The sequence below is a fragment of the Lolium rigidum genome, unplaced genomic scaffold, assembly GCF_022539505.1.
Source record: "Lolium rigidum isolate FL_2022 unplaced genomic scaffold, APGP_CSIRO_Lrig_0.1 contig_55392_1, whole genome shotgun sequence".
NCBI classification, from domain to species: Eukaryota; Viridiplantae; Streptophyta; class Magnoliopsida; order Poales; family Poaceae; genus Lolium; species Lolium rigidum.
The window spans coordinates 1-22,778 of NW_025900950.1; the positions used below are offsets into that span (position 1 = coordinate 1).

Consider the following 22,778-nt stretch of genomic DNA (forward strand, 5'->3'; position numbering starts at 1 on the left):
TTATTATCAATATCCCTATTAGGCATAACTTTCAATTTTAAAAGATCAACATCAGAGGCAAGACTATCAACCTTAGAAGCGAGAATATCAATTTTATCGAGCTTTTCCTCAACAGATTTGTTAAAAGCAGTTTGTGTACTAATAAATTCTTTAAGCATAGCTTCAAGACTAGGGGTACACTCCTATTATTGTTGTAAGAATTCCCATAAGAATTACCATAACTATTACCATTAGCAGCAGGATATGGCCTATAGTTGTTACCAGAGTTGTTCCTATAAGCATTGTTGTTGAAATTATTGTTTTTAATGAAATTCACATCAACATGTTCTTCTTGGGCAACCAATGAAGCTAAACGAACATTATTAGGATCAACATTAGATCTACCATTCACAAGCATAGACATAATAGCATCAATCTTATCACTCAAGGAGGAGGTTTCTTCAACAGAATTTACCTTCTTACCTTGTGGAGCTCTTTCCGTGTGCCATTCAGAGTAATTTATCATCATATCATCAAGAAGCTTTGTTGTCACCCCCAAAGTGATGGACATAAAGGTACCTCTAGCAGCTGAATCCAATAGGTTCCGCGAAGAAAAATTCAATCTCGCATAAAAGGTTTGGATGATCATCCAAGTAGTCAGTCCATGGGTTGGACAATTCTTTACCAAAGATTTCATACTCTCCCATGCTTGAGCAACATGTTCATTATCTAATTGCTTTAAATTCATTATGCTACTTCTCAAGGATATAATTTTAGCGGGAGGATAATATCTACCAATAAAAGCATCCTTACATTTAGTCCAAGAATCAATACTATTTCTAGGCAGAGATAGCAACCAATCTTTAGCTCTTCCTCTTAAAGAGAAAGGAAACAATTTTAATTTTATAATGTCACCATCTACATCCTTATATTTTTGCATTTCACATAGTTCAATAAAATTATTAAGATGGGCAGCAGCATCATCGAACTAACACCGGAAAATTGCTCTCTCATAACAAGATTCAAGTAAAGCGGGTTTAATTTCAAAGAATTCTGCTATAGTAGCAGGTGGAGCAATAGGTGTGCATAGGAAATCATTATTATTTGTGCTAGTGAAGTCACACAACTTAGTATTCTCAACGGTACCCATTTTAGCAGTAGTAAATAAAGCAAACTAAATAAAGTAAATGCAAGTAACTAATTTTTTTGTGTTTTTAATATGGAGAGCAAGACAGTAAATAAAGTAAAACTAACAACTAATTTTTTTTGTGTTTTGTTATAGTGCAGCAAACAAAGTAGTAAATAAAGTAAAGCAATACAAAAACAAAGTAAAGAGATTGGAAGTGGAGACTCCCCTTGTAGCGTGTCTTGATCTCCCCGGCAACGGCGCCGGAAAAGAGCTTGATTGCGCGTAATTAACACATCCGTTGGGAACCCCAAGAGGAAGGTATGATGCGCACAGCAGCAAGTTTTCCCTCGTAAGAAACCAAGGTTATCGAACCAGTAGGGAGCCAAGAAGCACGTTGAAGGTTGATGGCGGAGGAGTGTGTAGTGCGGCGCAACACCAGGGATTCCGGCGCCAACGTGGAACCTCGCACAACACAATCACAGAACTTTGCCCCAACGTAACAGCGAGGTTGTCAATCTCACCGGCTTGTCTGTAAACAAAGGATTAGATGTATAGTGTGGATGATGATGGTTGTTTGCAAAGAACAATAAAGAACAATTGCAGCAGTTTGTATTTCGGATGTAAAGAATAGGACCGGGGTCCACGGATCACTAGAGGTGTCTCTCCCATAAGATAGCAGATGTTGGGTGAACAAATTACGAGTTGGGCAATTGACAAATAAAGAAGGCATAACAATGCACATACATATATCATGATGAGTACTATGAGATTTAATCGGGGCATTACGACAAAGTACATAGACCGCTATCCAGACATGCATCTATGCCTAAAAAGTCCACCTTCAGTGTTATCATCCGAACCCCTTCCGAGTATTAAGTTGTAAACAACAGACAATTGCATTAAGTATGGTGCGTAATGTAATCAACACAAATATCCTTAGACAAAGCATCGATGTTTTATCCCTAGTGGCAACAAGACATCCACAACCTTAGAACTTTCTATCACCTGTCCCGCATTTAATGGAGGCATGAACCCACTATCAAGCATAAATACTCCCTCTTGGAGTCACAAGTATCAACTTGTCCGAGCCTCTACTAGCAACGGAGAGCATGCAAGAACATAAATAACATATATGATAGATTGATAATCAACTTGACATAGTATTCAATATTCATCGGATCCCAACAAACACAACATGAAGGATTACAAATAGATGATCTTGATCATGATAGGCAGCTCACAAGATCTTACATGATAGCACAATGGGGAGAAGACGACCATCTAGCTACCGCTATGGACCCATGGTCCGGGGGTGGACTACTCACACATCGATCCGGAGGCGATCATGGCGATGAAGAGACCTCCGGGAGATTATTCCCCTCTCCGGCGGGGTGCCGGAGGCGATCTCCCGAATCCCCCGAGATGGGATTGGCGGCGGCGGCGTCTCCGGAAGGTTTTCCGTATCGTGGCTCTCGGCATCGGGGGTTTCGCGACGAAGACTATATGTAGGCGGAAGGGCAGGTCAAGGGGCCACACGAGGGGCCCACACAGCAGGCCGGCGCGGCCAAGGCTTGGGCCGCGCCGCCTAGTGTGGCGCCACCTTGTGGCCCCACTTCGTAAGTCCTCCGGTCTTCCGGAAGCTTCGTGGAAAAATAGGCCCCGGGCGTTGATTTCGTCCAATTCCGAGAATATTTCCTTACTAGGATTTCGAAACCAAAAACAACGAGAAAACGAAGAATCGGCTCTTCGGCATCTCGTCAATAGGTTAGTGCCGGAAAATGCATAATAATGACATATAATGCGTATAAAACATGTGAGTATCATCATAAAAGTAGCATGGAACATAAGAAATTATAGATACGTTTGGGACGTATCAGCTGCCTATCATGATCAAGATCGTCTATTTGTAATGCTACATGTTGTGTTTGTTGGGATCCGATGAATATGGAATACTATGTCAAGTTGATTATTGATCTATCATATATGTGTTGTTTATGATCTTGCATGCTCTCCGTTGCTAGTAGAGGCTCCGGCCAAGTTGATACTTGTAACTCCAAGAGGGAGTATTTATGCTCGATAGTGGGTTCATGCCTCCATTGAATGCAGGACGATGATGGAAAGTTCTAAGGTTATGGATGTGCTCGTTGCCACTAGGGATAAAACATCAATGTTTTGTCTAACGATATTTGTGTTGATTACATTACACACCATACTTAATGCAATTGTCCGTTGTTTGCAACTTAATACTGGAAGGGGTGCGGATGCTAACCCGAAGGTGGACTTTTAGGCATAGATGCATGCTCGGATAGCGGTCTATGTTCTTTGTCGTAATGCCCTAAGTAAAACTCATATTAGTCATCATGATATGTATGTGCATTGTTATGCCCTCTCTATTTGTCAATTGCCCAACTGTAATTTGTTCACCCAACATGCTATTTATCTTATTGGAGAGACACCACTAGTGAACTGTGAACCCCGATCCATTCTTTTACATCTGAAATACAATCTACTGCAATCTCTGTTCTCTGTTGTTCTTCGCAAACAAATATCATTCTCCACACCATACGTTTAATCCTTTGTTTACAGCAAGCCGGTGAGGTTGACAACCTCACTGTTAAGTTGGGGCAAAGTATTTTGATTGTGTTGTGCACTTTCCACGTTGGCGCCGGAATCACTGGTGTTGCGCCGCACTACACTCCTTCACCAACAACCTTCACGTGGCCTTCATCTCCTACTGGTTCGATAAACCTTGGTTTCTTACTGAGGGAAAACTTGCTGTCGTACGCATCACACCTTCCTCTTGGGGTTCCCTACGGACGTGTGCTTCACGCGTTAACAACAACAACTAGGAGTTCTTCCGACGTCAAGCGTTGGCACTGTGGAATTATATAGTCCACTACTACTACTACTACGCTTCCGCTTTGTAATATTTGTGATGTTCGTTGATCTCTAGATCAACTATGGTTGTAATATTGGATCATGTGATCTATTTTTGTAAGACGATTATGGTTTGTAATGAATGATGACTTATGATATCAACTGTTATGTCTCGCAACAACAATACTCCTGAGATTGCGATGAATGACATAATAGGCATCCGGACTTAAAAATCCGGGTGTTGACATTCCCGTGTGGAGGTAGAGGTTGTGATCTCTGAGGGGTTCGTGTTTGCACCCGACGACAAGATCAATTAGGGAAATAGGGGAGTATCATGACAGTGAAAGGGAAATGTACTGGGATTTATCGTACAAACAACAACACCATGTTTCACTCTTATAACATTTTGGACCAATTTCCACTGGATTGCAAGTTGTTGGACACGTTTAAGCCAACTTCGAAACTTGTTTGTGTGAGTTCGCACATGATTTACAACAACTTTTGTGAATGCCTAGTGCAATTAGGTCCAGCTAAAGCTAAAGAAGATTAGAACGCAAGTCCAAAAGCTCTAGACGATGCGCAATCAACTCAAAACGATCGAATCGTCTAACGATTGCGGCAGTTGTTGCTTAATTCCCTGCACTGGAGCTGGACAAGATTGCTCGTGACTAATAATCCCGTGACAAGACTCTGATCCTTCTTTCACCATTGTTCCTTCCCGAAAACAGGAATCGCTTTCACGATGCTTGGACGCAAGGATTCTGAGGACAAGACGCTAGCCAATGGGATCGCACCGCGACCAGACCAACCACATTTCGGGTCGCGACCCTCACCCTCACCCAACGTGCGCGCCCCGCCTCCACGTCAGGTACACATCACCAAGCTCGCCGCCGCACGCCACCTCCGTGCGCCGCGCCCACCTGCACCGCCCGCCAGCCAGCCACGCGGGTCCCGCCCGACGGCGACGGCGCAGCCCACGACGCGCCGGGCGCACGGGCGCCGCCACGCTTCCCGGGCAGCGAGCACGAGCTTTAATTACAACGAGCAAACTGACCCTGCCTCCCCCCTTTTCCTTCCCTCCTCTCTCGCTCGTCTTCGTCCCTCTGCCTGCCTTGCCCCCTCCCGCAGCAGCACTGAGTGGCACTCCCGTAATTTCGCCGCCCCTCGGCCGGGCGGTCGCGGGAGCCCTGCCGCCGCCATGGGCAACGCCAGCGCCAGGGAGGAGGACGCGGCGGAGGAGGCCGCCGACGTCGAGGACGGCGCCGGGGACTCCTCCTCCGCGGCCCGCGGCTTCCCCCCGTACGGCGGGGGCGGCAACCACGTGCGCCGCGCCTGCTCGGTCGGCGTCGTGGGCGGCGGCGGCGGGCCCGGATCGCCGCCGGGAAGCCCCGGACGCTCCCTCTCGCCCCGGATGTTCGTGCCCCAGGTAAACGCCCCAGATCACGAGATCCGCGTATCCCCCTTCCTCCATTTCGTTGCTCGCTCGGTCTCCGCTGCTACAGAGCTTGGCTCCTTCGGGTTGCGTAGTTTTCCCGGGATGTGATCTGGACCATCTGGTGATGCAGAAGTACGACCGATTGGGGTGGGTTGGTTGGTTGGCTTAGGGTCCCCTCCCAGCGCGAGGGCTGGTCGCGATCTGAAGATGCCTCACTACTCTCCAATTTCACTTCCCAGCTAATGCTTGCCATCGTGTGGATAAACTCCTTGATTCAGTCCTGCGCTAAACAAGGGCTAAGCTAGCGCGACCATGCTTCCTGCTACTTCATCTTGTTGCTTCTGATTGCAAATTGAAATGCAGGAACACACTAGCTGGGTTTGTATTGCACATTTTGACTTGCGTCAAACGCTCATACGAGCTTTGGTTGGCTGTCTTTCGGCAGCAAATCGTTTCAGATTATTAGTTTGGTATCTGGACACTACTTAAAACCGTGTGACGAAACAGGCAGGCCTCTACTATCTGCAAATTGTTGAATTGCACTAGTCTAATCGTAGAGATATTCTCCGGGTTTTACTGTCTTGGTTAATAAAATTGACATGCTCCGAAGCAGCTTGGTTAGTTCTAGAGTCTGTCAATTGCTCCCTGCATAATCATAAATTTAGGTACTGTAATGGCGATGTGGAAGTTAGTCACGAGAATGATGTTTCTGATGGCTGTCCAAGCAATTATAGTCTTGCTACTTGTGTTAGGGCTCTGTTTCATATCGACGTCGATGCTGATGCGTACCTGCCTGCCTTGTCTTCTCAACATGAATTTAGGTGCCCATTTATAGCACGTTCATGTGAAATAGTGCTTGCCAAAATAAAGTTGGTACATCTAGTACAGTCATATTGCAAGTTGCGTCTATGCATTCCTACTACTCTAATAAAATGAAAAATACCTGATTAATAGGTTCAATTAGGGCTCATTTATAGCACTGTCTATTACTTGCAAACCAATCCTTCTGCTGCATTATTGGGATTATGGAAGCATAGGTCTCTATCTTGTTGCTTCTGATTGTAAATTGCTATGCAGGAAATCACTAGCTGTGTTTATCTTGCCCATTTTCACTTGAGCAATCGGTTGTACGAGCTTTGATTGGTTGTTCAGGGAGTCTCTACTATGTGCAAATTGTGGAATGGTACTAGTTTGACCGTAGAGACATTCTCAGGGTTTGGCTGGTTTGTTTAATAATTGACATGCTTTGAAGCAGCTTGGCCTGTACTTAAAACCGTGTGGCTAAACAGGGTGTCTCTACTATGTGCAAATTGTTGAATTGTACTAGTTTGATCTTTAGAGACGTTCCCAGGATCTTTCTGTGTTGGTTAATAACATGCATGCTTTCAAGCAGCTTGGTTAGTTCTAGAATTTTTCACTTTCTCCTTGCCTAATCATTAATTTAGGTACTGTAATGGTGATGTGGTAGTTAGTGACGAGACTGAAGTTTCTGTCGGCTGTCCAAGCAATTATAGGCTTTCTACTTGTGTTAGGGCTCTGTTTCATATCGACATCGATGCTGATGCGTACCTGCCTTGTCTTTTGAACATGAATTTAGGTGCCCATTTATAGCACTTCCAGATGAGTACAATGAAATGGTACTTGCCAAAATAAAGTCAATACATTTAGTACAGTCATATTGCAAGTTGCGCCTATGCATTTGAAGTAATAAAATGAAAAATGTACCTGATTAATATGTTCAATTAAGGCTCACTTATAGCACTGTCTATTACTTGCAAACCAATCATTCTGCTGCATTATTGGGATTATACTATTTATCTCTGCAAAGTATAGATCTCTTGCGATACACTGACATCAAATATCGTAGATACATTCTCTGGGTTTTGCTCTTTTGGTTATTACTAATCGGGCATGCTTTGAAGCAGCTTGGTTTTTCACTTTTTACTTGCCTAATCATTAGTTAAGGTACTGTAATGGTGATGTGGAAGTTAGTAGTGAGACTGATGTTTCTGTCTGGCTGTTCAAGCAATTTATAGGCTTTATACTTATGTTAGGGATCTGTTTCATTTTGGCACTGATGCTGACGCATACCTGCTTGATCTTCTGAACATCAATTTAGGTGCCCATATATATGACTTTCAGATGGGCACAACGAATTGATGGTTCTTGCCAATTCAAAGTAATTAATTGAAAAGTACCTGATCAATATATTTAGTTAGGGCAGGCAACCTGATGTATAATACTCATTATAGCTGAAGATTGAATTGGTATTTCAGTCACCTACATTCTCACTGTTTTTTCAGTGTCATGCACTAAGCCACTAACATCAACTATTTATATATTGTAATTATTTACTAAAACTTTTCCATTCCCTCACGTATTAACCTTAGGATTGATTAAGCGAAAACATTTAGGATCCTCTTGCTATTTGCTTGGTATAATCATATGAATCGCAAATGGTGCACAGATGGAAATGAGAAAAGGCAGTTACATCTGCCTCAATTGCAACTTGTTGCATTAAGCATGGGATACAAGAAGACAAGGAATTTTAGTGGCTGTAAAAACGAGTGTTAGAATAGATACACCATATAGTTACATCCATTTAATGTATTCCCTGCTTGCAACCTTAGAAATAGTGCTTGCTGGGAGCATGCTTACAGTGTTTTCATTGAAGATTCAAAACTACTTGACACCAAAATAGCGGATGACTTATTATACAATAAGCTTAACTGCAGTTCTCTTAGGGTGCTACTAATCATAGTTTAGATACCTACATCTAGGAGGAGATACAACACATTAAATAAGATTTTAGATAAACTTGTTCCAGTGCATGTCTTGTATCTAAGGGATTTGTTGTTTTGTTGTTACATGTGGTGTGGTGAGAGGTAGGGGGCTCACAGAGCACTTAACTGTCCCTTAGTTCTCTGGAGATGCTAGGCCTACAGATACTACCACTGTCTAGATATTTTTGCTAGTTCAGTAGTTACGCTGATATGTTTTGGGCTTTTGGCTCTCTTTTCCTAGTTTTCGCTTCTGCTTCGCTAGTTTTGCCCTCTTTTTGATTGTTCTGTTTTTTGGTACGCTAGTGTGTACATAACATCATGTTGCCGCTCTCCTTTAACCCGCATTTTCATGCAACTTCAGTATCTCTCTTCTTTAACTCCCCTTCCGTGGAACTGAGTGTTGACAAGTCGGCAAGTGGCGCTTGCCCTGATGCACGCCCAGCCTGCCCACCAAGCCTTGGCTCTGCAGGGTGTGTTCCTTTGTTATTTCTTCTTAACTAAATAAAATCCACACATGCTAGTCCCTGTTGGTTGAGGTTTTTTCAACTCCCTTTCCACATCAGCTTTTATCCTATCTGGCACTCTTATGGATGCTGCTTAGTGGTCTGAATATCCCACTCTTGTCTTCGTCTCTTAACAGCTGATAAGGTGTTCCTGTTTATAACAAGTCAGCAACCACAGCTTCTGTGAACTGTTTTTGTCTTGTATAAATACCTTAGGAGAGGTGGAGTTCCCCTGATACAATATTAGTAGTTTTTCTGGTTAAAAGGAAGCATGTGCATTCTTATGAGCTGCCTGTGATTTAGACTATTTAGTCCAAAATTACTGTTGATAAAGATTTGCTTGAGAGTTAAGAGTTTCTCAACAGTACGTATTTCACCAGTGCCCGAGTTGATATTTCTACTTCATCAAATACTGTGACAAGTATGTATATCACCAGTTCCCGAGTTGATATTTCTACTTTGTCAAATACTGTGACTAAAACCTGCTACCCGTAAGCTCTGGAGTTCTATTAGCGATCTTTTGTGTTGCTAAATTCTTACAGCAGTTCTGCTATTGGCATGTTATATTGTCTGGGTTTCTGATCTCAAAGATCCAGTGTTCATGGTTTATAGTGTAGATTACTTTTTTTTTGTTTTCGAGATAGCGCAAAATTCGAATGTACGTTTCATTTCATTGAACAGGAAGGCATCAGGGGCACAACCTCCTGATAGAGAGCACAGATTACTGACTAAAATATTTCTTAGTTCTACATTTCGAAACGATAGAAGGCCAGAGACTAGATAGTGGATTAGAGCTTGCTAAATTAATGCATCTGCACAAGTACTTTGTCGATGTCTTCATTGCACATAGATTGGTCCAAACCATTTGTTAGGAAAACCAAGCATTTCTCTGTAAGTTACTACTCCCTCCGTCCATAAATAAGTGACTCAACTTTGTCTAGATTCGGATGTATCTAGATGTATTTTAGTTATAGATACTGCTGTATCTAGAAAAAGTTGAGACACTTATATTAGAACAGAGCGAGTATTAACTACCAACTTAATGATAACCAGTATTATCTAGGTCTGGGATTTGCTTCAGTGACTGTGATGGGTTTTAGTACCCATCATTTATTGTCTTTGTTCTTTACTTATCTGTTCTATCCGTAGTCCAAATTGTCTCCTATACACTGTTATCTGTCATCCTTTTATGTCATATGTTTGCTCAGAGGGGATTAATTACTTTATTATGTGAAGCAACATTCTTGGTATATTGATAACTACAATCTTGCAGACGCCTGTACCTCCATTGGTAAGACCTGCCGATGTAACTCCAGTGTTCAATGAAATACTGATGAAGGAACAAGAAGAAGAATTTGATGGACCCCCTCAAAAGGAAATTCCTGCTTTGATTGTGTGGACTCTTGGAGGAAAGAGTGTATCTGTTGAAGGATCATGGGATAACTGGAAATCAAGGTAACCAAATAATGCATACTGAACATTTGACGAATCGATATACATCCTTTTACGATTTTCAACAACATGATTTCCTTGATTTCGAACCCACTGATTGATATTAATTTGACACATAATAACAATGGAAATACACCATATATGTAGTACTGTTGAATGCAAGATCCCCTTAGTAAAATTGTATTTTCGGAATGCAGCAAACTTAATTCTGATCATGTTCATATGTACATTGCAGAAAACCCATGCAGAAATCTGGGAAAGATCATTCTCTCTTGTTGATTCTTCCTTCTGGAGTTTATCGTTATAGATTTGTCGTAGATGGAGAGAGGAGATGTTTTCCTGATCTTCCCTGTGAAACTGACGCCATGGGCAATGCTGTTAACCTTCTTGATGTTCATGTGAGTTTTCTTTCTTCTGCATGGTAGAAACATTTTTTCTTCTAACTTGAACATGCATCAAAATGTGCGTGAAGGAACAAATCGATCAGAGGATAAATAGATTTTATTGCATTCATCGTAACTTCCAAAAAAAAAAAGCTGTATGTTCTTTATTTTATCTGACTCAAGTTATCCGTGTAATGTTCTGGGTCAGGTTATAAATTAATGTGAGAAAGGTTGTTAGCCGCATGCTTAAACTGATAAAGTGCTTATACTGTCCGTAAGAACTTCTGTTATAGTGTTATGTAATTCATTGCACCAATTCTTATGTTTAATAGTAGTTGTTTATAATAATTTCTTTAAGTTCGTTTTGGTTAAATATCTTGTCTTGGATACTTGAAATCAAGTATATTTAAATTGCTGCATAGACTACTTTGTTTCTTAGCGATGAATTTGGTAATATGGTTAAAAGGCCTATGGAACAAAAGTACGAGACTAACATGGGATTGAGAAAACTATTAAATGACCTTTGGGGACAATTGGGATTAAATAAGCAAGAAAGAGTTACATAATGCGAATTGTGAATACGATTTTTTTGTACTGATGTTGAGCTAAAACGGGAATATCGATGCCGAAATTGCCCCTTTTGTTTGTCCTCTAAAATTGGGAACTTCATTTTATGCATGCAGGATTTTGTTCCTGAGAGTGTTGAAAGTGTATCAGAATTTGAGGCCCCTCCATCCCCAGAGTCTAGCTACAGTTTCCAGTCACCCGAGGAAAAGGACTTTGCCAAGGAGCCGCCTGCTCTTCCATCTCAGCTTCACCTCGGCGTTCTTAACTCACAGCACTCGGAAGAAGTATGCGCACGACCCCAGCACATCGTCCTGAACCACCTGTTCATCGAGAAGGGTTGGGGCGCCCATCCGCTGGTAGCTCTTGGTGTAACCCACAGGTTCGAGTCGAAATATGTAACAGTTGTCCTTTATAAGCCCATAGAAAGATAGCGTAGCTGCCACATGAAGTCGATGCTAATGCTTGACAACTCACACTGCGGAACCAGCAAAGAACAGCAACATCGTGGCCTCTCTTCCTGTAAAAGCACACTTGGGGTACAGGAGTATTTTCGATAATTTGCAGGAGCTTCGGTTGGTGTGCTACTAGCTGTTCTGTCATGATGGTGTTGCCCTGCCCCCTTTGTTTACCTTGTGGCGAGGGCCCAGGCGTGTTGAGTTCATACACACATATATGGTCATTCGGTTGTTATTTCCAGCCCCCAGGAATGATACTTGTAGAAATGTCAGAGAAGTGAGAAGCGTGGAAACCCACTGAATTGTTGGAGAAGTTAGATCTTGTGATTCTTGGTGTTGATTGTTTGTCGTGGCGATGGTGGTATGTAATAATACAAAGCTACTGTTTACAAATTGGATGTGTCGCCCTAGCGTTGTCAGGCCTCTTTAATTGGTTTTTGCGCTGGTTTGCTTTGCATGTCCAAATGTGTGTCACTTCAGATGCTGGGAGAACATGCGCGGTGTGAAACGCTTGCATGTGTGCTGCAGAAACGTGGCAGGTTGTTCAATCACCTGGAATTCCATTCCAGAAGGCGTGCTTGCTGATAGCGTGGGTGCTGGGAACAGTTGGCACCGGTAAAAGCAGCTGCGGATTGCTGTGAGAAGTGTCAAATCTTTGGTCGCCACCTCCCATCATCCATTTTTGTGTGGTGGTAGTGTCACACCGTGACTCCAGTAAAAGTAGCACTCGTAACTAAATGGAGCAGGCAGCAGGCGATGGATTGGAACGGATCATTCTGTCTTTGCAGCCCTGCCCGTGCCTGTGCCTGCACGTCGCCGCCGCAGTGGCTGCACGCCCATCAATGATGCATGTCTCCTCATCACGCCCTCTGTCTGGAGCACAACATACTGTACATAAGCCCCTTCTCTCCTCCATCTCTTTCACCATGATTCGGTCCGGCCAGCTCCAGTTGAATGGACGCGCTCGGTCGGCCGGGTCCTCCGGCTGCTCCTCTCTGTCGCCATCGATCGATCGGCCTCTTCTCTGTGCGCGCGTGTGGTGGGTACTGGTGTTGCACGGCTGGCCGGGGAGGTACGCCCGGCGAGACGCACCTACTCCAACAAGCGGAGTACTAGTGATAGCGAGCAATCAGCCATCTCCAACGGGACTGAGCGACCGTTTGCGTCTATATTTGCGCTTAGAATACGTCGTGGTGGACGCTGCGCGGACGCGCCAAGTGATCGCTCGCGTCTCCACCGGGTCAGCTGGCAGCGAACCTGTATCGAGGGCATCGCTTCCGCGGCCATCGCTTCCGCGTATGCGCCGCAGCCTTCGCCATCAATGTCGTGGCTGCCTCTTCTGCGCGCACTGGCGGGCGGCGGCTAGGCTTCTGCACCGCATTCAATGACATCGTTTCCCGCGCGCAGCTAGCCTTAAAAGTCCACCGGCATCGTTCCTCCATCGCCCGCCCCTCCACTTCCACCACCACCGCCGCAGCACCATGGGCAAGAAGAAGAATGACTTCGAGGCGTCTAGCAGCAGCAACAAGAAGGAGGAGCGGTCGAACAGGGTGCTGCTGCCCGTTAGCGTGGGAAGGCTGATGCACGCGAACTGGACGCTGTGCGAGGCATGGGGACGTGCAAATGCCAGGCGGCTGGCGGCTCATCTACTGTCGGGTGCCCATCCCTCCCGTGCCTGCGCGCGAGCCAGATAGGAGCACCGAGATCCGACGAAGGAGGCGGTACCTACCGCCGGACCTCCGCGCCGATCCCGCCTACGACATGGACTCCGACAGCTGGCACACGTATCTCGTGTCCGAGAGGGATCCGAGGAGGAGGGCGGGCTTCTTGGGCGACAGGTACTTCCCCTTCGAACGTCCACCGGCGCCTCGTCATCGAAGATGGCAGGCGCCGACGTCTGCGCAGGACGACCACGACGATGACTACAACGAGGCGGTGGCGTACCACAACGAGGAGGCCAAGGACGACAGCGACGACTACATATTCCACGAATGGCAGTTGGCCATGGCGGAGGGCCGGGAGTTTGAGTACCCGGACAACATGACATATGACGAGATCGCGAGGCTCGGCATCCTCGTCTCGGAGAACGACCGACATGTGCAGCCACCGCTGCCCTTGTACGCCACCAGCATCATGTCGTCGGGCCTGCCGGAGGAAGAAGCCCTACGACTGACGCTACAGGACTCGGCCACGCCACCGTCGCCTCCACCTCTGCCGTACAACCCGTGGGGGCCCCACGTCAGGCCTGGGCTCCTCCACCTCCGCCACAGGCCTGGGCACCTCCGCCACAGCCACACGCCTAGGCTCCTCCACCTCCAGCACCTCCAGCACCGCCGGTGCGCCCGGTGTACGTTTCGCCGGTTCCCAACTGGCCGTGGGTGGTACCGGAGCTCGTCATGATCGACATCGACGAGGAGAATTAGTAGGCGCAGGCGTTTAAGGTTTTTTTTCCATGTCTTTAACTATGTAAATTATGTTTTCATGTTATAAAAAATAGAAATTGAAGAAAAAAATGTGTTGTGTCGCTGGAGCCACCTGATGCAAACGGACGCATGAACGATTTCGACCATTTCAACCAACGCAACCGAACGCGCACGAAAATTTTCGAACACTAAAATACGTCGCCCGGTTGAAGATGCCCTCGCGACGACGCTGGCTATGTCATCGGATCGTCGTCAAGCGACCAAGCATCGGGCATGCAAGGCGGCGAGACGGCGCAATACCGCGCGTGCTCCAACAAGAGGTCACTGCTGGCGAAAATCTCGGCGCGCGCATCATGAGGTACCAGTCAACCCATCAATTATTGTTGTACTCTGTCCAGTCCCCCCCTCACTGCACGAGTGATAGTCCTGATGCCGGGATTGTTCGGATGTTCATGCGACCCACACTTTACCACAACAACTTACTAGCTAGGCAAAGTTTTTTTTCCCCTAGCGCTCTAGGGTTCCACTTTTCCTCTTGCGGCCGCCGCAAGAGTACCCAGATTTCCGTCCCGATCGACGGGAGATCGTGACTCGCGACTGCTGCAAAGATTATTGGCGGGTTGGAATTCGTCTGAGTCCTCTCCGGAGGTTTCTGCATGGATCAAGGCTTGGAGAAGACGGCGGAGCCGGTTGCTAATCCGAGGCTGGAACAAATTCCGCAAGCACCGTTAGAAGGTTCGAAGGATGATGGCGGTGCTAACGAATCAGAAAAGGTTGAAGTTGATAATGATCTCACAGATCGTTTTGAGGGAATCAATCTATGTGGGGAAGAGGAGATTGATCTGGATTTCTCGGAGGAGATTGAAGATCTAGTAGGGGAGGTCCGTTGGATTGCTATCTTTAGGGTTCATACCACTAAACCCTTTAGTCATGCGGCGATGTTTAAACAGATGCGTAATGCATGGGCGGCAGCGCAGGATGTTACTTTCAAAACTAAAGCAGCAAATCTGTTCCTAGCCCAATTTCATTGTTTGGGTGATTGGAATAGGGTGATGGAGGGAGGACCATGGATTTTCCGTGGAGCAGCGATAGTTCTAGCAGAATATGATGGGTTCTCAAATGTTGAAGAATATAAGCTAGATAAGATCCCCGTATGGGCTCGTATACAGGGAGTGCCGGAGGGTCTGATGAAGAAAAAGGTGTTAGCGGAAAAAGTAGCAAAGAAGGTGGGTGAGGCACCTATTACGGTGATTGTTACTCGAAGGAAGGTTAAACCCGTCTAAATATCTTCGGGCAAGAGTGTTTCGGACCTTAGTAAGCCGCTAGTACGGTTTGTACCTATAACCTTGAGGGAGTCAAAAAATATCCTGTGCAATATGAGAGGCTTCCCGACTTCGTAACTTCGTGGCATGTTGGGTCATGTTGTGACAGAATGTGGTGATGGTATTCATGAAGATGATAAATGTGATTGGGGAGATTTTCTGAGAGTGTTGTTTGAACCAAACATACCGCCAGGTCCTGCTAGACCGGGAGGAAATCGTGGGGGATTTGCGGGAAGAGGTAGAGGACGTATGAGACATCCAGGTGAAGCTAATGAAGCCGAGTTGGTAGATATGGATGTTGAGACTGATGGAGACCCACCAGGGAGCAGAGGTACTAGAAAGAGGATTATTAGAAGTGATGGTACTGTTAATACAAGGGAGGATGTACCTCCTATAATTCCCAGGCAGGGGTTAGTGGCAAATCAAGTACAATTATTGGAGAATGGTACAGGAAGTCACAGAGAGGAGGGACCATTAAGTACCCCTCAAAAATTTCAACCACCAAAGAGACGAGAGACAGTAATCGATGGATTAGAAGCAACTACAGATCTAGGATCGGCGACCTCCGGGGAGGAGGATCGCCGGGAGCAATGAAACTCGTGGGCTGAACTGCCGCGGTTTGAAAAACCGCCGGGCAGCTTCGTGCGCTCCGAGGATCCGGAGCGGCAAATAAAACCAGATGTGTTTTTCCTATCTGAAACGCATCTTGGAAGAGCTAAGGCAGATAATCTTCGTAGGAAATTGAGTTTTGATTCTCTCAGTTTGTTTGAGAGTGATGGTCAGAGTGGGGGTTTGCTTATGATGTGGAGGAATAATGTTAAGGTGATAGAGAAAAGTGTTACAAAAAACTATATTGATGTGATTATTGAAGATGATATATCTTGGCGTTTTACAGGAATATATGGAGAGCCAAAATGGAACCAAAAGTATCTGACTTGGGATGCTCTCCGTATGCTTCATGGTCAGATGAGTTTACCTTGGTTAGTTTTGGGGGACTTTAATGAAATATTATTCAATTATGAAAAGGAAGGGGGTAGACCAAGATCACAGCAAGCGATGCAAGCATTCCATGTTGCTCTAACGGACTGTGAATTAGAGGACATGGGTTATGTTGGAGATATTTTCACTTGGAGAAGAGGGAACCTGAGAGAAAGACTAGACAGAGGTGCTGTTAATCAAGCATGGAATAATTTATTTCCAAATGCAAGTCTTATAAATAGTGAGACAACCCGGTCCGACCACCGGCCTCTTTTGGTTGATACAGAATATCTAGTTGGCACACACGATCAGCCTGTTCGTCACCAACGATTTGAAGCAAGATGGCTGAGTGAGGACTCGGTGGAGGAGATGGTGAAAGCGGCATGGGAGAGAGCAAAACTGAGAGGGGAGGATCCTACCCTGATGCAGAAAACCAGTGATGTGCATTCTGAACTTCATGAATGGGATAGGAAAATCCTTAAAGGACCGGCTAGAAAATTAAAGGAACTAAAAGCGGACTTGGAGCGTCTAACAAGGGGCCCGATGACTGATGCAACTTTGGCAGCACAAAAGGAGATTCAATTACAAATTGAGCTTACACTGGAAAAGGAGGAGATGTATTGGGTTCAGAGGGCCAGAGCAAATTGGCTAAAACATGGAGATACAAATACTAATTTCTTTCACAATTTTGCAGCAAAAAGGAAAAAGCAAAATACTGTTAAAAGACTGATTGATGATAATGGAAATATTCATGAGGATAAACGAGTCTATGTGCTCTCATCGTATACAACTACTTTGTGGAGTTATTCACAAATGAGATTGGAGAACCAGAGGAATCAGCGTTTGAGGATGTTCAGAGGAAGGTTACTGATGATATGAACCGAGACTTGCTTGCGGATTTCACCGAAGAGGAAGTTAAAAAGGCTCTGTTCAGTATTGGCGATCTTAAGGCGCCTGGACCTGATGGTCTACACGCTGTGTTTTATAAGAGGTTTTGGGAGTTACTTGGGGATGATCTTATCAAGGAGGTTTTGATGGCTGTTAATAATATAAATATACCAGATGGGTGGAATAGCACCACAATTGTTATGATACCCAAGGTGGACAATCCTGATAAAGTATCTCAATTCAGGCCTATTAGTTTATGTAATGTCGTATACAAGGTTATATCTAAAATGTTGGCTGCTAGGTTGAAGAATTATCTATCAGAGATTATCAGTGACCACCAGAGTGCTTTTGTTCCTGGTAGGTTGATTAGTGATAATATTCTTCTGGCTTATGAAAGTATCCATACAATGAAGAATAAGAAAGGGAAGAAGGGGTTATGTGCAGTAAAATTAGATATGCACAAGGCCTATGATAGGGTGGAATGGAGGTATCTTGAGAAGATCATGTTGAAATTGGGTTTTGCTAGAAGATGGGTAGATATGATTATGGCCTGTGTTTCTTCGGTTGAATATAATATCAGATTTAATTCTATGGAAACTGAATGGTTCAAACCATCTAGGGGACTTCGGCAAGGGGATCCTCTGTCCCCTTACTTATTCTTACTGGTGGCCGAGGGCCTTTCTTGCATGCTCAGAGGTGCGGAGGCGCGGGAAGAGATTGTTGGGGTGAGGGTGTGCCGTGATGCACCGATGATATCACATTTGCTTGTTTGCAGATGATTCACTAATTCTAATGCAAGCTGATAATGATAATGCAACAAAACTGAAGGAGATTCTTGATGCTTATTGTCTGAACTCGGGCCAGAAAATTAGTGAAGGAAAATCATCCATTTTTTTCAGCGGCAATACAAGAGTGGAGGTGCGTGCTGATGTTTGTAAATTTCTGAATATTTTGACAGAGTCCTTATCAGACAGATATCTGGGCCTGCCGCCTATGATTGGCATAGATAAGAGTGATTGTTTCCGTCACCTGATAGATAGGGTTCTGGCCAGAATTAATGGTTGGAAGGAGAAGTTGTTGAGTATGGGAGGAAAGGAGATTTTAATTAAAGCTATTGCTCAAGCAATTCCAGTTTTTGCCATGATGGTGTTCAAGATTCCAAAAAACATTTGCAAAGGAATATCTGACGCTATCTCTCAATTCTGGTGGGGTGATGAGGAAGAGCAAAGACATATGCACTGGAAGGCATGGTGGAAGATGTGCATACCAAAGAAAAGGGGTGGTATGGGTTTTCGGGATCTTCATTCCTTTAATATGGCAATGCTAGCTAAGCAGGTTTGGAGATTGTTAAGTGAACCAGATTCTTTATGTGCAAGGGTTCTTAGAGCAAAATATTATCCGGATGGAAAGTTACTTGGAAGCAAAGATGAAGAGTGGGTCTTCTTATACTTGGCGAGTATCCTGGCAGGTTTGGCGTGTTTTAAAAAAGGATGTATTTGGAGAGTAGGAGATGGGACGCAAATAAATATTTGGAGTGATAATTGGATTCCATCAAGTCAGAATATGAAGGTGATGACTCCTAAAGGGGCGGTTTTACTGAATAATGTGAGCGATTTGATAAACCCCATAGATGGCCAATGGGATGTGGAGTTGATCAATGATATCTTCTGGCCTATTGATGCGCATAGGATTTTGCAAATACCTTTGACCCCGGATAGAGAAGACTTTGTTGCATGGAATGGTACAAAGACGGGCCTATATACGGTCGGATCGGGATATCACTGTCAATGGGAGCACAAGTTTTTTAGACACAATCAATCTTCAAGTTTGGCCGAGACAGCTGAAAATCAAGTATGGGATAAATTATGGAAGCTGGAAATTCCGAGCAAGATTAAAATATTCGGATGGAGGGTGTTACATGGTATGATCCCATGTCGTGGAGTTCTGGCCAACCGGCATATTGGAAATATAGGGGGCTGTCCTATATGCTTTTCGAGTTGTGAAGATATCAAACATGTTCTTTTTTCCTGTGAGAGAGCTATAGAGGTCTGGAAGGGAATTGGTGTTTGGGACAAGATTGATGAAGCAAGGCAGTTGGACAGGTCGGGATCAGTGATCGTTGAAGAAATTATTAAACGAGGAGGCAGACTAACCCACCTTGACAATGTTGGTTTTGCTGAATTGGTCTTAACTCGCAGGTTGGTTTATTTGGTGGGAAAGGAGGAAAAAAGTGCATGACGAAATTGTGCAAGTACCGGGTAGATCTGCGCTATCTATAATCGTTTTATCCAGGAATTATATGATAGGATCTAGAAAACCAAAGGCAAAACAGAGAGAAGGATGGAAAAAACCAGAAGAAGGTAAACTGAAGATTAACGTTGATGCGGCTTTTGATGAAAATAGTGGAAAAGGAGCTACAGGAGTGATTATAAGAGATTGTAATGGTCGGTTTGTAGCGGGATCCCAAAGATTTATTGCACATATTGTGGATGCTCCAATGGCTGAAGCTTATGCTCTCGAGAGAAGGATTGAGCTTGGCGCAACATATTGGATGCAATAATTTCATTATGCAAACAGATTGTATGCAAGTAGTTGAGACCATGAAAGACGAGAGGGTTTTCGGCGACGTCCTCTCGCTGCTATTTATGATGATTGTATGATCCTTTGTAGTGGTTTCAACTCGGTGTTTTTTGACCATTGTAATAGGGAAGCTAATCAGGTAGCTCATGAGCTTGCTAAGGATGCTTGTAGTTTTAGTAAATCTTGTATTTGGGTCGATGAACCCCCTAGGTTTATCCTTAGCAAGCTAGCAAATGATGTAATAGTTTTATCGGATGCTTGAGCAGCAGGTTTTTTACGCACTCTTTTCCTTACCAGGGTACCTAAGGGGACTGGAAGGTTTTTAATGAGGCGGCCTGCTTGCTAATATATTTGGTTTCAAAAAAAAAAACTTACTAGCTAGGCAACTTTGGATCGCCGAGACTACCCTTAGTGTCTTTTTAAATTTTTACAATCAACAACACGTCATATTATAATAAGTAATGGATAGTACAAGGTAGCTAGAGATACAATAACTTTACCGCAACTACTTATTTTTCTTTTCGAAACGGGGCAACTCTATTTCTGCATCATCCGGTGCATACGACACTTTGTTGCATTATTTAAATATTACGAATACTTACGGATTATTATAAATCATGGATCACTTAAAGTCTCAACATGGATAAACCACTTAAAAGTAACTAAAAGCCAAAATAAAAAAGCCAAAGAGTCTTCATGTAAGGCGCCTCTCAGACCGCCAACTGCACCGGCAATAAAAATCTCGTGCTATCTTTGTCAAACGGTAGCACCCAGCATACATGTCCTAGCTGCGTTTCCATCGGCTGGAGACATGACCATATATGAATTCAGTGCATGACCAAATAGATAACCTGAAAAAATGATGGAAAGCTCATTTTGTTAAAGATAAAACCGGTATGGACATGCCAAATGGCACATGGTGCCCACACACAAACTCTAATGTGGTCTTTATATTTTTTTGCCACCCCGTTTAACCAATTCCCGAATAACTTTTTAATATTAGTCGGCGGAATACTGAAAGTCATAAAAAGTTTCTCCTCAAAATTCTTGCGAAAGGACATGTAAAAAATGAATGTTGTATTGTCTCATCTTGATCACAAAAACAACATTTAGAACAACCCTCCTAATTCCGTTTAGTTGGCAACAAGGATAAGTTCTCTTATGAGAAAAGTAACGCACCTCTGCAGAGTGTATTAAATTGTGGCTTGTCACTCCCAGTTCCGGGAAGGGAACTACGAACGCGGTAGGAAAGAAACTCCATGAAGTTCTGGTCAACCTGTGAAGCCTGGCGGGCATAGTTTTCAATATAAAATAAACCTTTTGAAGAAATGTTTGCGAAACATGCATTGACCTGAGATTTTCTGATCAATGGTCGTAGCTTATGCATCATACACATTTTTCTCTTTTGAACTTGTTGAGTACCTCTGTACTCACTTTCTTTTGACACTCTTGCTAGAATGTGACAATGAAATGGAGGCCAACGACGGAGCACTGGAAGGAGGCTACGAACTAGTCTACGAGGAACCTGATCTATCCGGAGGAGTGGAAGGCGTGGACTATCGGATAGTCTACGGAGCTGACAACAATGAGACAGAGGGGTAGTGGCTTACCCTAGACAACTTAGAGCCGAGAAGCATAGTGGCATACTTAAATAAGTTGTTGAGCTCAGTTTGAACTGGATGTTGAGTTGTAAGAATTTTATATTAGTATCTTTAGGTGTTCTCATCGGACCTGTGAGAATACCAACTTGTTAAGACCATGTTTGTAATATAATCTAGAGTGTTATGACCTGCAATATTTCTGTTGTACCACTCTGAGGGATGTGATATTTGTGAAGAAGTCCCTTCATGAAGATCATATCAACGACTTGTATACTACAACATGCAGTGGTATGCTGGGTCACATCATCTAACATCACACTTTCCAAGATATAGTGAGTCTCAAGGTGGCGATGGGACAGGGATGACTCCACCGTCCTCGCCCCGATCCCCACCAGTCCCCATCCCCGCCAATCCCTGCTAGCCTATCGGAGGGGGGCGTCCCCGCCAAGACCAGGTACCCGATACCCGTCGGGTATCCACGGGGACTTCCACCCCGACGCGCAAGGTCGAGTTGATGCGGGACGGGGCCGACGACAAGCTAGGTTATTCAAGGTGATGCCGACGGCGAGGTGGTGCGGTGCGACACCGGGGATGAGGTGCACGGTGTGATGCTGCCGCTCGTCGATGTCGATGCGGGGCGATTCTTGTGTCCCCTGTTGCTGGCGTGCGCTCGAGCTGATGACGGATCCTCCTTCCTTGATGTCGGAGACCAGGAGGAAGGGTGGCCAGCCGGAGGTGCCGACGACTTCCGGTGTGAGTTGAGGGCTCAGGGTTCATTGTTCCTCATTTGAATTGGGGATAAGAGGTTTGTACCGGCTCAAGCGAGGGGGAAAGAGGGGTGGGGTCGAGCAGGTGCGGGTTGCAGACTAGGTTTTTCTCTCTATATTGGAGGGTAACTTTGATTGACAGGTGGAGTCCCAGGTATCTGTTGGGTACCCACACGGGGGACATTTGCCCCCATCCCGCCCCGCTAGTGTTTTGGTACCCGCTGCCCGAGCCCACGAGGAAAATTGCCACCTTGAAATGAGTCTAAAACTAATTAATAAAGTCATCTATGATACCATTTTAATGTTAGTAACTACTATGAAGGTAGTAACATAGAGTAATAACTTGAGCATGTTACTATGTCATAATGCATGAATCCACATATAAGTTTCTACCCACTATGAAGGTAATAACATAAACTAGTAACATATGCTAGCCTCAATAAAAGTTAGGATTTTACTAATTGTCATTACCTACTTATCATTTGTTTAGAATGACACAGATGAAATTGTAGAGGATATAGAGATGACCACACTGCCACTTGTTTCTTGCTCCGTCTCTCTAAAAATGTGTCTAGTTTCATCACACATAGACCAAATCAGACCAAAGATGTGACATTTAGTTTGGAACGGAGATAATAATTATGTAGCGGGTTGAT

The 22,778-nt window shown here is 44.4% G+C and overlaps 1 protein-coding gene across 1 annotated transcript; it reads left to right on the top strand.

Annotated features, from left to right (window-relative positions):
* The first annotated feature begins 5,168 nt into the window (after positions 1–5,168).
* Positions 5,169–11,956, top strand: LOC124681773 (SNF1-related protein kinase regulatory subunit beta-1-like). Its single transcript, XM_047216598.1, has 4 exons — positions 5,169–5,411; positions 9,980–10,161; positions 10,394–10,556; positions 11,225–11,956. The coding sequence occupies exons 1-4, from the start codon at positions 5,184–5,186 to the stop codon at positions 11,537–11,539; spliced, it is 888 nt and encodes a 295-aa protein (XP_047072554.1). The 5' UTR covers positions 5,169–5,183; the 3' UTR covers positions 11,540–11,956.
* The last annotated feature ends 10,822 nt before the right edge of the window (positions 11,957–22,778 follow it).

Bases quoted from the DNA above. Each gene is read 5' to 3' on its own strand.
- LOC124681773 (XM_047216598.1), top strand. From the start codon at position 5,184: ATGGGCAACGCCAGCGCCAGGGAGGAGGACGCGGCGGAGGAGGCCGCC. The intron at 5,412-9,979 runs GTAAACGCCCCA...ACAATCTTGCAG, and splicing joins CCCGGATGTTCGTGCCCCAG to ACGCCTGTACCTCCATTGGT. The intron at 10,162-10,393 runs GTAACCAAATAA...TGTACATTGCAG, and splicing joins TGGGATAACTGGAAATCAAG to AAAACCCATGCAGAAATCTG.